Below are 12,648 nucleotides of genomic sequence, written 5' to 3'. Positions count from 1 at the left end.
GTATGTATATATATGTATATGTGTGTATATGTATATGTATGTATATGTATATGTAAATGTGTGTATATGTATGTGTGTGTGTGTGTGTGTATGTATGTGTATGTATGTATGTGCATCCCTTCATCGTTGTTGCATCCTTTTTCTATCCCTTCCCCTACTTCCAATGTTTCTTCCCTCTTCCCATGCCCCTCTCCTTTCATTCATCCTACCGCCCTCCTCCCCTCTTTTCTCCCTCATATCTTCTAGCCATGTCATCCTTTCTCCACCTGTGGACCTCCTTTTGTGCCCCCCCCCCCCCCCCGTGGGCTCTTTTGCTGAGCCCACAGATTACAGTAACAGCTATTATTTGAGTGGTGCAACACCTGATCACCCTGCAGGGATGACTAAAATCTATCTTCTGTCATTATCAGGTGGAACGGGGCTTCAGGGCCGTTCATATATCCGGGGTGGAGCTGCAGCACATGGGCCAGCAGACAATGGGACACTACCCGGTCCATTTCCACATGAACGGAGACGTGGACGAGAAGGGAGGTTACGACCCCCCGACTTCTGTCAGCGATCTCTCTATCCACCACTCCTTCTCCCGCTGCGTAACCATCCACAGCTCCAACGGACTGCTGGTCAGTTAAGAATGTTTATTCATTTCAATTTATTTTTTTATTCTGTTTCTACTTGATGAATTTTTAAGGGACATGATTAAAGAAAAATGTTCAACATTTTTGGAAGTACACTTATTTGCCTTCTTGCTGGGTTTCTGCAGAATAAATATGAAGCTACTGCCTGCAGCCAGTTAGCCTAGCACTCAGATATGAAGCAGGAGAAATCAGCTGTCAGCATCACTCATTACATGTTATGTCACTTGTGTCACTTACACAACCATTACAAAGGAAAAAAAAGAAATTCATATTTTTTTCCAAAAAAACCCAGAACATTGTATTATCACAGATTCATTTATTGGGTCCAATGAAAAAATGCTGTCACAAAGAAGTGCATTAAGTCGTTCATGTGTGTGTGGAGCCAGCAGGAAGTAAGCCGGCTCTGCCAAGGAAGGACTCATTCTAATCCTCTGGACCCAGAAATACGTGGAAACATAAACAATGTTTTTTGCAAATGCTCTCAATGAGCAACCTTCATCTGGATGTTTGGGGCGCCATCTTAAAAAACAGTATCCAGTCTCTCAATCCATGATCTGTGCCCAAGAAAAAAGGATGGCTGCTCTGAACTGCTTTTTGACTATCAGCCTTCGTCTTCACAGTGCTCAGTCACTTGGCAAGAAGTCAAAGATCAAAACATGATGAAGGAGCTAAAGAAGAACCGCCCAATCTTAAATAATAGTGCATTTAGTAGAAAGTTGCTCTCTTTGGTGGCAATTATTTCTCCAGTTAGAATTGTTTTTGATTTGGGAGGGAAGCGTTGCAGTAGTGTGACATGCTGTCTACGCCATGATCAGTAACATTCTTATTCCCTCCCAGGTGAAGGACGTGGTTGGCTATGACGCACTAGGCCACTGTTTCTTCACGGAGGATGGTCCAGAAGAGAGGAATATGTTTGACCACTGTTTGGGTCTGATGGTGCGAGCCGGGACTCTGCTGCCTTCTGACAGAGATGGCAAAATGTGCCATGACATCACTGATGGAGCCTACCCAGGATATGTGGCCAACCCACGGCAGGACTGCAGGTAAGACACATGCAGAAACCGCATGCACTCTTCAACCTCTTCAATCCCATGCGATCCGTACATCAGATAAATGTAGTGATTAAAATAAGAAAGTAGCATGAAAATAGTCAAGTAAAGTACTGAACGCTACGGTACTGTCATTCAACTTTCTACTTGGGTAAATGTACTCAGTTACATTTCAGTATTGCTGCTATTCTCCCTTTTCTGGGAACGTTACGGTTATATGTTATACATTATGGACCATTTAAGTACCAGGATGCCAATAATATCATTTCACTAAAACTCTGATCATATGTGAAATGAAGAAGCAGCGTTATGTTTGCAGAGGGGGCAAAGTTTAACCTTACATGTGACACTGTTGACAATGACAATGTAGCAATCTTGTTTTATTCAATATTTATAGTAATTTAGGAGAATTTACCACATTTACCAATTGTCTCGTATTTTGATATTTACGAGGTCCAGACCTGTCGTCAGAGTCCTGCGACATTTCAATCAAGAGAGACTTCGTTAGAATTTAACAATAATTTATTATACATACAAATTTGAATAGTGCAAAGTCTTTGGCTATTGGACTCCATCCTGAATCAGGATAATCAAGGGGTAGTGATGCTGAGTTCGGATAAGGCCTAATCCCCCTGGAGTCCAGACATTGGTGGTGGTGGTGATGAAGGGAGTTGTTGCAATCCGATGATGAATGAGGAGCATGACTGTGATGCTGACTGGAGGAGACTGGGGTGGAGGAGGGTCGCATCTGATTGTGCTGCAATGACAACTGACAGCAGCAGAGAGGAGAACATTTTTAAAGTTTGACAGCAACGATGTGATTGGCTGAAGGAAACTTTACAGAATCTGGTTGGTTACTTTAAAGTGAACGCCCCTCTGCTGATAGTCTCTCTCTCTCTCTGTGTTTACTCTGAGAGATTATGAATGAAAAGGAGTGTAGAGATAGTCTTCCTGACTGAATTTACACTTAAGCTTCATTATTCTGCTGTTATCCAAAATGAGTTTATCACTAATGGATAGTATATTTCATTACTTTGAAGCACTTTGTGTTGCTATTATTGGCTAAATTGCTAAATTGGCTATTGATGCTATTATATAACACAACAATATCAATATGAACTCTCAAGCTGCAAAACGACTGAACTGATGCACTAAATGAAGGATAACTTGCCTCTGAGTGTAATAAGGTCAGTGAGAAGTGTAACCAGACGTGTCATGGCAGACTTACTTCTTTTGGTTGCCTTATCGCATCCGGCCCATGGAAGAGGGCGTGTCTTTAGACAGCGTCCTTATATTGGCAGACAAAGATGGAAGGCTTTTTGCTCATGCAGGTTTATGTAAGTCGCTGTCCAGGGGGCTATTCTCTGTTACAACCCCTGACAGTGCAACATCACATATTATGGTACAAGAGTTTACTTCATGGATCTCCAAAAGTAGGACTAAAATCTCCCAAACTGTAAAGTTATCTTTTTATTCTTTGGTTCCATTTCCATGAATGAACACTTCCGGACATGTGGGGCACAGGTGGCTTTCATCACGTTTGCTGAATCTGTCAGGGCTCACTCGTACCAGATTACCGTAGGAAGAAAAGTAAGAAAGTTTTCATAAGAACATGAGATGGTTCTTGCATGAACCAATTGTGCCTCATTCACTAATATCTGTGTAGCAATGTTCTTAGTTTGCATAATTACCGTCGGATTCTTGACACGTGCGTTAAAGGTTGTGTGTTGACGTTAAGAGAACCGATCGGCCTTCAGCGTCTGTGCGTATCCATGGTCTGACTCTTTGTTCGCAGAGTAAAAACAAATTCAGGTTCAAAAATATTAGTAAAATGTTTGTTTGTTCGGATCTTTCAACTGATTTTTCAACTGACTTATCAAATTAGTCGTACAGTTCAGGGTAAATGGTAAATGGACTGTACTTGTATAGCGCTTTTCTAGTCTTCCGACCACTCAAAGCGCTTTAACACTACCCTTGACTACTGTACAGGTGTTATTCGTGTTTCCCAGGACAGTGTGTACTTGTTGAAATGCAATGGAGGAAAATGATCACTATTTAAGCACATTGACAATACAAGGGACAGAGTGGGCGTCTCCAAGTACACCTGCTATCTTTATTCATGTATGTGCAGCGGTGCATGCATAGGAGCTGAGTAAAGTTGGATATAGATAGGAAGGTGTGGTGAATAATAAATATCACATCACTGGTCTCGAAGCTCTGAAATAGCTGTCACAGGGAATTATAAAAACAGCAGCTCAGTAAATGGAATGACACCAATCATATTTTCCATACATGCATAGTGCAGAGCGGCACCAGGGGAACACAGCACTGTGGCCAGTGGCTTAAATGAACCTCTCACCTGTGCACTGTGCGCTCTGCATTGGGAACTAAAGCCCCACTCAGAATTTTAACATTAGGATACCAAACTGTCAGAGTGCAGTGCACCACCACAAAAATATGGCCCCAAGAGAACTTTGTTAAAAAGTTACATATTACAACCAACCAATCGGCTATGTCACACACACACACACACACACACACACGCATAAATGTTTGTCTTTCTGAACTTGTGAGGACCCACATTGACCTAATGCATTCCTTGGCCTCTAACCCGAACCTCTATTCTCTTAAAGGTATCAGTTGTAACATTTCCACATTTAAATGTCTAAAAAGCTGACTACGCACTCCGTTAGGAGCTGCCGAGAGAAAGCTACATGCCAACAAAGAAAACTGAGATGCCATAAAGCAAGCAAATTCTACACAGATTCAGGAGATATCTTCAATATGTATCTCCGTGAAACCATTTCCAAGAAGCCAACAAACGCCAGAAACACAAACCGCTTTATTGATTATTATCAGAAACGCGCCTCACCTTTCGCCGTTTTCCTGAAGACAAAGCATAAAATCCAGTTTTTTTTTATCTCAGATATCTGTTCAACGGATGTCCTGTCATAAATCTGTTTCCGTGAATACAGGGGGTGTAATCTAAACCAGGGGAGCTGGGGGTAGGATTTGACTTTCGGTGTATCGGACTTTACGCTTCACGAGAGACGGCGCTCTGTTGATTCTGACTGGCTAACAGTGCTGTCAATCTTTTCCACGTGGCTATAGCTCAATTCTATTGGCTCTAATGCGTCGAAAGACAGGTCATTCATTGAAATCGACCAATGGGCTGCTGAGATAGAGCCCTGAGTACACACAGAGGACTGGAATCGAAAAGAAATCCTGTACGCAGAGACACACAGAGAGCTCAGAGAGGATTCTGGCTCTCAAAATGAAGCCAAACTGCTGTATTTGGATGTATTTAACACCATTAGTGATAAAACAAGTGAAATATATAGTTATATAGTATAGAAAATTTAAATGGAACAGCTGGTTCCAAAATCACCATTTTGGTGACCTCTCTGTACTAAAACCTCCCTAATTTTGTTCTGCTTCACTTTATCAAAGTTAAACTTTGCAGAGAGACTGTTCACATACTGTGCTATGATTTAGACCTGCAGCTGCATCATTCCAAAGAAATAATAATAATAAAAGTGCTTTTTTATTAGACGAACCTGAAACTTTTCAATTTGTGCTGTGTCCCATCTTCATTTACTCTTAACCAGTAACATATATACTGATATTTACACATCTGAACAAATCTCAGTGTTCCCTTTATTATAACACCAAAATTATTCAAATACACCTTGTGGTTGCAGAGTTACACTCTTAAGTATGGGTATGCAATTTTCGAGCAGAGGCCTAAAAATAGGGTTAGGGTACAACAGGTTTTAAGACTGAAATTGGTCCTCACAAAGATAGCAATACAAGCCCACAGGCACACCCTGCAGCCTCAGTTTGTTAGAGAGGCATTGTATTTAAAGCATAAAGATGCAGCTCAGAATATAAAGCAGTTTAATCCAAGTCACATGACTTTTTATCTCACCACACTGCCTCTGCCTTCAGCAGCAGAGAATAACAGCCATGGTTAGGGATGCATAATGGCACAGGCTTTCACTGATCTGGAGTCATCCACCTGCTCTCCAGCATGAGGGGACTGCAGGGATTTGCTGTTCCTAATGTTAACCTCTGTTTTCCTTTCATGTCTTTCTTTTCTCCTTTCCTCTGTCCTCTCTTAATGTTTCCAATTATAACAGCCTGGTAAAACACGATGCACCATATTCCTAATGAGAGTTTTAGTCCAGTTTGTCTGGATCATTGTATTCTGTAATGATTTCCAAATCCCAGTGTATTGATAACTGTGGTGTAAAAATTCCACTTTAATCAAACATGATTGCACTAACGATGTTCCCCCACTGTACGATTTATAATTATTCATTTCCAGCCCCCCCTCACGCTCCCCGGTGGCTCCTTCTGTTTCTTCTCCCGACATTGTTGTGTGCATGTTGAATTAAAACAACAATACATTTCAGTCACATCTGCCAGGAACCCGAGACATGTAGGCTGCATGATGAGGATGAAACTGTCATTTAATGTGAGCCAGATGAATGTGCTGGGTGCCCTAGCATGGGCCTGGGCCTCAATGTTTCGCTTAGTGTGTGTGTGTGTGTGTGTGTGTGTGTGTGTGTGTGTGTGTGTGTGAAGCATGCATTTGCCATAACATGTTATCCATCCAAGCCATCTCCTTCAGAGGAAACAACAAGATGGTGGAGATGTTTCCTTTCACAGACACAAACACTCTCACTAAGTGGTTCTTTTAAAGGCCCAGTAAACCTGCTCTAGCACATCAACAATTCTGATTCCACCAGCAACTTTCTTCATCACTAAAGGTATTGCTGTCTGAAAATCTGTATTTATGTCATTTTATTTATTTAACCTTAATTTAGTCAGCAATATTTGAATTTCATTCAAGCAATCATGAACTCACGGTAAAAGGCCGCTATCTTTGCAGACCACCCCCTGCTGTTTGTATCGATGCGGTCACCGTGCACACTGCCCTGCTTCCACCGATGCAAAGAAATGAATACTCCCAAGCAAATTGGAGAAAGCCCAAATCAAGTCTCTCATCAATTGCAGCTGTACTCATGTTGTTTATTTGTCTCGTATGTGGTGGCCTGGCATATATTGGGCAAACTAAATGAGCCCTGAAATGAACATTTGCAGAATATTTGGCAGCTTTTACTTTATGGTAATATCCATCATGGATCAGCCTCCACCCTGAAATTTGAGGATGTTGAAAATGTTTCTAAATGTAAGAGGAGAGGACATTCTGAACAAACCAACCCTGTTAAGATGGATACTGGACAATTCTGCAAAACCCCAGCCAATGTTTGACAGAAACCTTTTTAACATGCTAGCAGCTTGGCTGTAAGAATAGTCCACCACTTTGGTTCAGACAGAAATATAACTGTGATTGGTCCCCAGAGAATGACTCCTGCTGACCATGAGCTTTATGTTTATGGTTCAGAGTGAAATGTCTGGATGAGTATTGGATGAATTGCTAAAGCTATTCAATGGTAAGCTCTAAAGACCTTCGTGACTCTCTGACTTTTTCTTTAGCGCCACCAGCAGGTCATTAGGTGATACTACAGATGTCTACTACACCCAATGTTCCCAGACCATGTGTCATAATGACTTTGGTGATGCCCTGACTTTTCCTCTAGCACGGCCATAAGGTTGACCTTTTTTTTCATATTTAATTTTTTTTAATATCTTGATTTGGAGTGATGAATGAAATGCGGAGGAGAAAAATGAAACAAAGAGCGTTTCTCTTCACAGTAAATCATCTATTGAGTGTGTGCTGGTTAATTTATTCATGCTTTAGAAAGTCACTTTTTTCTCTCATTCGCAGCACCACAGCACTGTCATCTCTCTCTTTTTAAAATGAGTCGAGAAGGTTCCTAGTTCTTAGTTCCTGGGTCCAAGAGGAGCTATTGTTAGCATGTTAGCATTCAACTCAAGCACAGCGTCAAAGATCAACTGTTCAAAATTAGACATGCATCCACCATCCCGACCTCCACACGCTTACTGCCCACCTCTCGACATAAAGGACACACCTCTTCCTGTACATCCTGTTCCCAGAACCCAGAAGAATTTGCTCATTTATGAAAAACAAATTGTGTGTTTTAACGAAAGGTCATATACAAATAACAGTCAAAATGAAGCCAACAATAACTGACACACTTACTTAAAAGTCTAACAACCCAAGACGGAGATGCAGAAATGAACAAAAAGAGCAACATCTAAGAGAGAGAGAACTGATGATAAACACAAGTAATGGGACAGTCTGAAGATGAAAAGGCCTGTTCTCTGTTTTATCTCCATCAACATACAGACTCAAACTGTTTGTGTACACACTGCAAGCAGGTATGTGGCCTACAAGGCACCACTATACTGAAGAGGCTACACAAACCGCTGTAGACTGAGCAGCTGCATATAAGCGTCCCGGCCTGGATCCTCTCTGACAGACAGCAGTCAGAATGTGTAGTGTAGTGACCGTGTAGTGCTCTGTAAGTGAGAGAATGTTAAAGTGGATCCTATACGCTACAGGGAGCCAGTGGAGAGATCGGAGTAGGGGGGTGAAGTGAGACCGTCTATTTGTCCTAGTGAGTAATCTGGCGGCAGCATTCTGGATGACCTGCAAATGGTTAAGAGCAGACGCACTGAGTGAGGAGAAAAGTGCTTTTTGATAATCAATGCGTGAAGAGATAGATGCGTGTATGATCATCTCTGGTTGAGCTGTTGATACTACAGATCTCAGTTTGCTGATATTTCTTAGGTGGAAGAAACATGATCTAAACAGCTGCTAAACATTGTACTTTATAGGGTAACCTGTATTAGTACTAGTCATTCATTTAAATATCAATCTTTATACAGTAACCTGTACAAGTACTAGTCATAGTACTAAAAAACTGCGTTCCCCAGCTTTATTATTGATGACCCTATTGTATTGATGTACAGTAGAAATAAAGATAAGAGAATGTAATGTAGTACATTCATTAAAAACTACAGCCACAAAGCATCTCTTACCATATCAATCATAAATGAGCTGCAAATATGTTTTCATAAATCACACAAAATATCAGCAATACAACTTAAAACAATTTGATTAAATGATATTTTATGCTGAACTGGAATCAAAGCGGTTAAGGTAGAAAAGAAAAGCCCATATCTGATGGCTGAACGGAAGACTGCTTAAAGACACTCAGCTCCTTAAACGTTTCTGGTGGATATTTTAATGTAGAGATGTGACGGACATGAAGACAGTTAAGATTTGATACCAAGAAAAGAGATTCCCCAATACTTTTACATGAGGCGTGGTCTCATATGTCATTTCCTCTCCCTCAGTTACTGTTATTGTGTTGAGAGGCAGTGTTCACATTTTGGTGAACTCCAATAAGAATAATGATTTTCTCTTTTTCCTTTCCAACATTTTTTGTAGCGCCACTTCAACTTTCTGGATCGCCAACCCCAATAACAACCTCATCAACTGTGCTGCTGCAGGCTCAGAGGTGAGTCCCCCCCCCCCCATCTCTCTCCAGGTGGAGGTCTGTCTCATTACCGCAGTGCCAGGTCAGATTAATGGTTGTGTGCTCCTATTAACTTCAGAGTGAAGCAGACAACAGACACAGGCACTGCCGCACTTTCACCATGATAGAGTGCCAATTATGATCGTACTTCTGGGATTTTACAAGGATACGTCAGGCGGAATGGAGTCTCATTCATCCCCGCCAATGTAATAACTTATCTCATTTGCATACGAGTGAAGAACAATACAAAAACAGGCAGGCTGACATGCAGAGTGGCAAAGGCGAGGCTGTAGTAGGAGTGGGAGTGTGTGCGAGCTTGATTACAAATATCTCTACATGAAACTACACATTTGCACAGGTGCTTTATTGTTCTGCATTTATAGGAATTCAAAAATACTCTTTTTATATGTTTGTGTGTGATCCCTCAGGAAACAGGTTTCTGGTTCATCTTCCACCATGTGCCCACCGGGCCCTCAGAGGGTCTGTACTCCCCCGGACACACCGAACACGCACCTATGGGCCAATTCACTAACAACAGAGCCCATTCCAACTACAGGGTGAGTCTGAGGAAGGACTGGTGCCAGGGGAGGAAAAGGTCTTGGACTAGCCGTTCTTTCAGAACAAGCCAGATGTGCCAATATAAAATGTTCACACTACAATTACATACACAATTAAATACACTGAACCGTGAAGCTTGCTCAGCAGAAGCATAACCATAAAATACACGTTAAAATAGCACAAACATCAGCTTGGTTGTTAAAGGTTTAGGACACTCTATGTGTGCATCATATTGTGGGTGTCTTTTTGATTTCACGTATGTATTTATGTACTCAAATAATAGTTTGTGTGCAAGTGAAAAGTAAAGAAAAGAAGGAAAGTGTTATCTCTCTGTAGGGTCCATTCTATAATGTTGTCATATGCTTGTATTTAAAATCTGAGCGATTACAGCCGTTACACTGTTGCCGTTTGCGGCGTTCTCCCTCAATACCGGACCAATTTCAAAGATTGTTATCCCTAATAGTTACCTAGACGCAAAAACATGGGATATGAAAACAGGGTCAGGTTTTGTAAAGCATGGCAATCCAAGATGATCTCCATTTGTGGAATGGTGTATTTATTATGCTCCACAAAACAAATGACATGCACACTTGTTGAAAAGGTATTTGTAATATTTACAAGACATCAGAAACTGGACCCACTCTTTCAGCAGTCTGTTCAGGGCTGCACTTTCAGGAGTCTACAGTGGCTACACACACCAGAGCATTCCCCAAAACCAACTTTGGGATAACAAAAAACAGATGTAATAGCTCAAGAAAATAGACTAGTTCACTGTGAACACCCACAAGACTAGCCATACTACCAGGCTGCTTCTGTGGCTCCGAAAACTGCAATTCCAAGAAAATAACTTTGAAGATGTCACAGTGATGGGTTATCTCATTTTGGGCTATAAGTGCAAATGAAATGAAGGAAGCCTGTGTTACAAGTTTGAGGTTTGACATTTGAAAAATCTTGCCATTTACCAGTCAAGAAGGGTCTAATAAGAGACTGAGTTCCATTCTGTTAACATTAAAAGCCTTCGATGTATAATATTCACAGGTGTGTGATGAAGTGACCCCAGTGACTTCTTACATGGGTTTCCATGACTAGAAGTCCGTATAGCACAACGACCTAAAACCTAAATTACTGGGTTCTTCTTTTTCAAGGTGTCACTGAAAACCAACAGCCAATGCAACACATCGATACGTTTGGAACTAGTTTTAGAGAAATCTGTACTTTATCAGCATTCATTTGAATACTAAAAACAGAACATCACTAAGAGCTAAGGGGAGAGAAGAGTGTCGGTAGTCACTTGCTATGCAAAAAAAGAGAGGACAAGCATTAGGTGAATAGTAGGAATAAACAAAGGACAGGTCAGAGTTTGGAGGCACCTGCGGCATCAAGCTCAGCCCAGCAGAGAGAGATTTATGAGGTGCTGGTGGAGAGGAAGTGTGACTGTTTCACCCTCCTTCCTCTGTGCCCAACAATGAGTTCTTTTCCCCACCATCTCACACCCTCCTTCCCTTTTAATTTGGATCATCTTAATGGGAGCATAGCTCATGTCAGGCTGCCACCCCAGGATGTTTGTGAGAGAAGAGGTTGTGTCAGGGCTGCAGGTTGGGCGTTTACAGCAGCAACACAGTGGTTGTCTTTGTTTTGAAGCAGCAAACTGACTGAGGAGCATTTGTAATATTTGGATTTTTCAGAGCTCTGAAACAACTAGGGCTAGTGCAGGGGTCTCAAACTCGCGGTGCGCGTTTTTCTCACGCGCACCTTTTTCTCACGCGCACCTTTTTGCCGAGTTGTTGCGCGAGTCGTTGTGGGCGTTTTATATTTACAACGTGAATTAGCGAAACTCATCACTTGGTTGAAACGTGATTCAGGAGTGACACCAAGTGGAAGGAAAATATACAGTATCTCACCCAGTCCCAGTCATGTCTTTCTCAAAACCTGCCGTGAAGAGAAAAGTTGGCGAAGAGCACAGACAATTCCAGGAAAAGTGCGAGAGGAATATTTTTTTGTTGAGCACCGGGGCACTCCGACGTGTCTTATATGCACAGAGAAAGTCGCGGTACATAAGGAGTACAACCTCAAACGTCATTACTCAAAGAGACATGCCGAGGAGTATACAAAATACCAGGGAGATGAGAGAGAGGCCCGGGTCGGCGATCTTAAAACATGTTTACTGAGGCGACAAGATTTTTTTAAGAAAGCGAGTGACGCGGCAGTCGAAGCGAGCTACGTGGTGAGTGAGATGATCGCCAAGGCGGGAAAGCCATTCAAAGAAGGCGAGTTCATAAAAAATTGCATGTTACAGGCTGCAAGTATAGTCTGTCCGGAAAAAAAGAGTCAGTTTAGCAACATCAGCCTTTCAGCCAACACAGTGGCAGAGCGCATTTCTGACCTGTCAGGTAACATATATGATCAACTACGGGAGAAAGCCAAACATTTCTGTGCATTCTCAGTTGCTCTTGATGAGAGCACAGACATCACTGGCACTGCGCAGCTCGCAATGTACAGTTGTGTGAAAAAGTGTTTGCCCCCTTCCTGATTTCTTATTTTTTTGCATGTTTGTCACACTTAAATGTTTCAGATCATCAAACTAATTTAAATATTAGACAAAGATAACACAAGTAAACACAAAATGCAGTTTTTAAATGAATGTTTTTATTATTAAGGGGAAAAAAAATCCAAACCTACATGGCCCTGTGTGAAAAAGTGATTGCCCCCTAAACCTAATAACTGGTTGGGCCACCCTTAGCAGCAACAACTGCTATCAAGCGTTTGCGATAACTGGCAATGAGTCTTTTACAGCGCTGTAGAGGAATTTTGGCCCACTCATCTTTGCAGAATTGTTGTAATTCAGCCACATTGGAGGGTTTTCGAGCATGAACCGCCTTTTTAAGGTCATGCCACAGCATCTCAATCGGATTCAGGTCGGGACTTTGACTAGGC

At 41.7% G+C, this 12,648-nt stretch overlaps 1 protein-coding gene across 1 annotated transcript; it reads left to right on the top strand.

The window, feature by feature from the left end:
* The first annotated feature begins 363 nt into the window (after window positions 1-363).
* LOC116399970 (cell migration-inducing and hyaluronan-binding protein-like) lies at window positions 364-12,247 on the top strand. Its single transcript, XM_031877528.1, has 4 exons — window positions 364-620; window positions 1,473-1,678; window positions 9,069-9,138; window positions 9,585-12,247. The coding sequence occupies exons 1-4, from the start codon at window positions 462-464 to the stop codon at window positions 9,867-9,869; spliced, it is 720 nt and encodes a 239-aa protein (XP_031733388.1). The 5' UTR covers window positions 364-461; the 3' UTR covers window positions 9,870-12,247.
* Window positions 12,248-12,648: the final 401 nt, after the last annotated feature.

This window comes from Anarrhichthys ocellatus, unplaced genomic scaffold (genome assembly GCF_004355925.1).
Source record: "Anarrhichthys ocellatus isolate YVR2014 unplaced genomic scaffold, GSC_Weel_1.0 scaffold139, whole genome shotgun sequence".
NCBI classification, from domain to species: domain Eukaryota; kingdom Metazoa; phylum Chordata; class Actinopteri; order Perciformes; family Anarhichadidae; genus Anarrhichthys; species Anarrhichthys ocellatus.
Note: the sequence above shows the minus strand (reverse complement) of the source record. Positions and strands in the feature narration are given on the sequence as shown.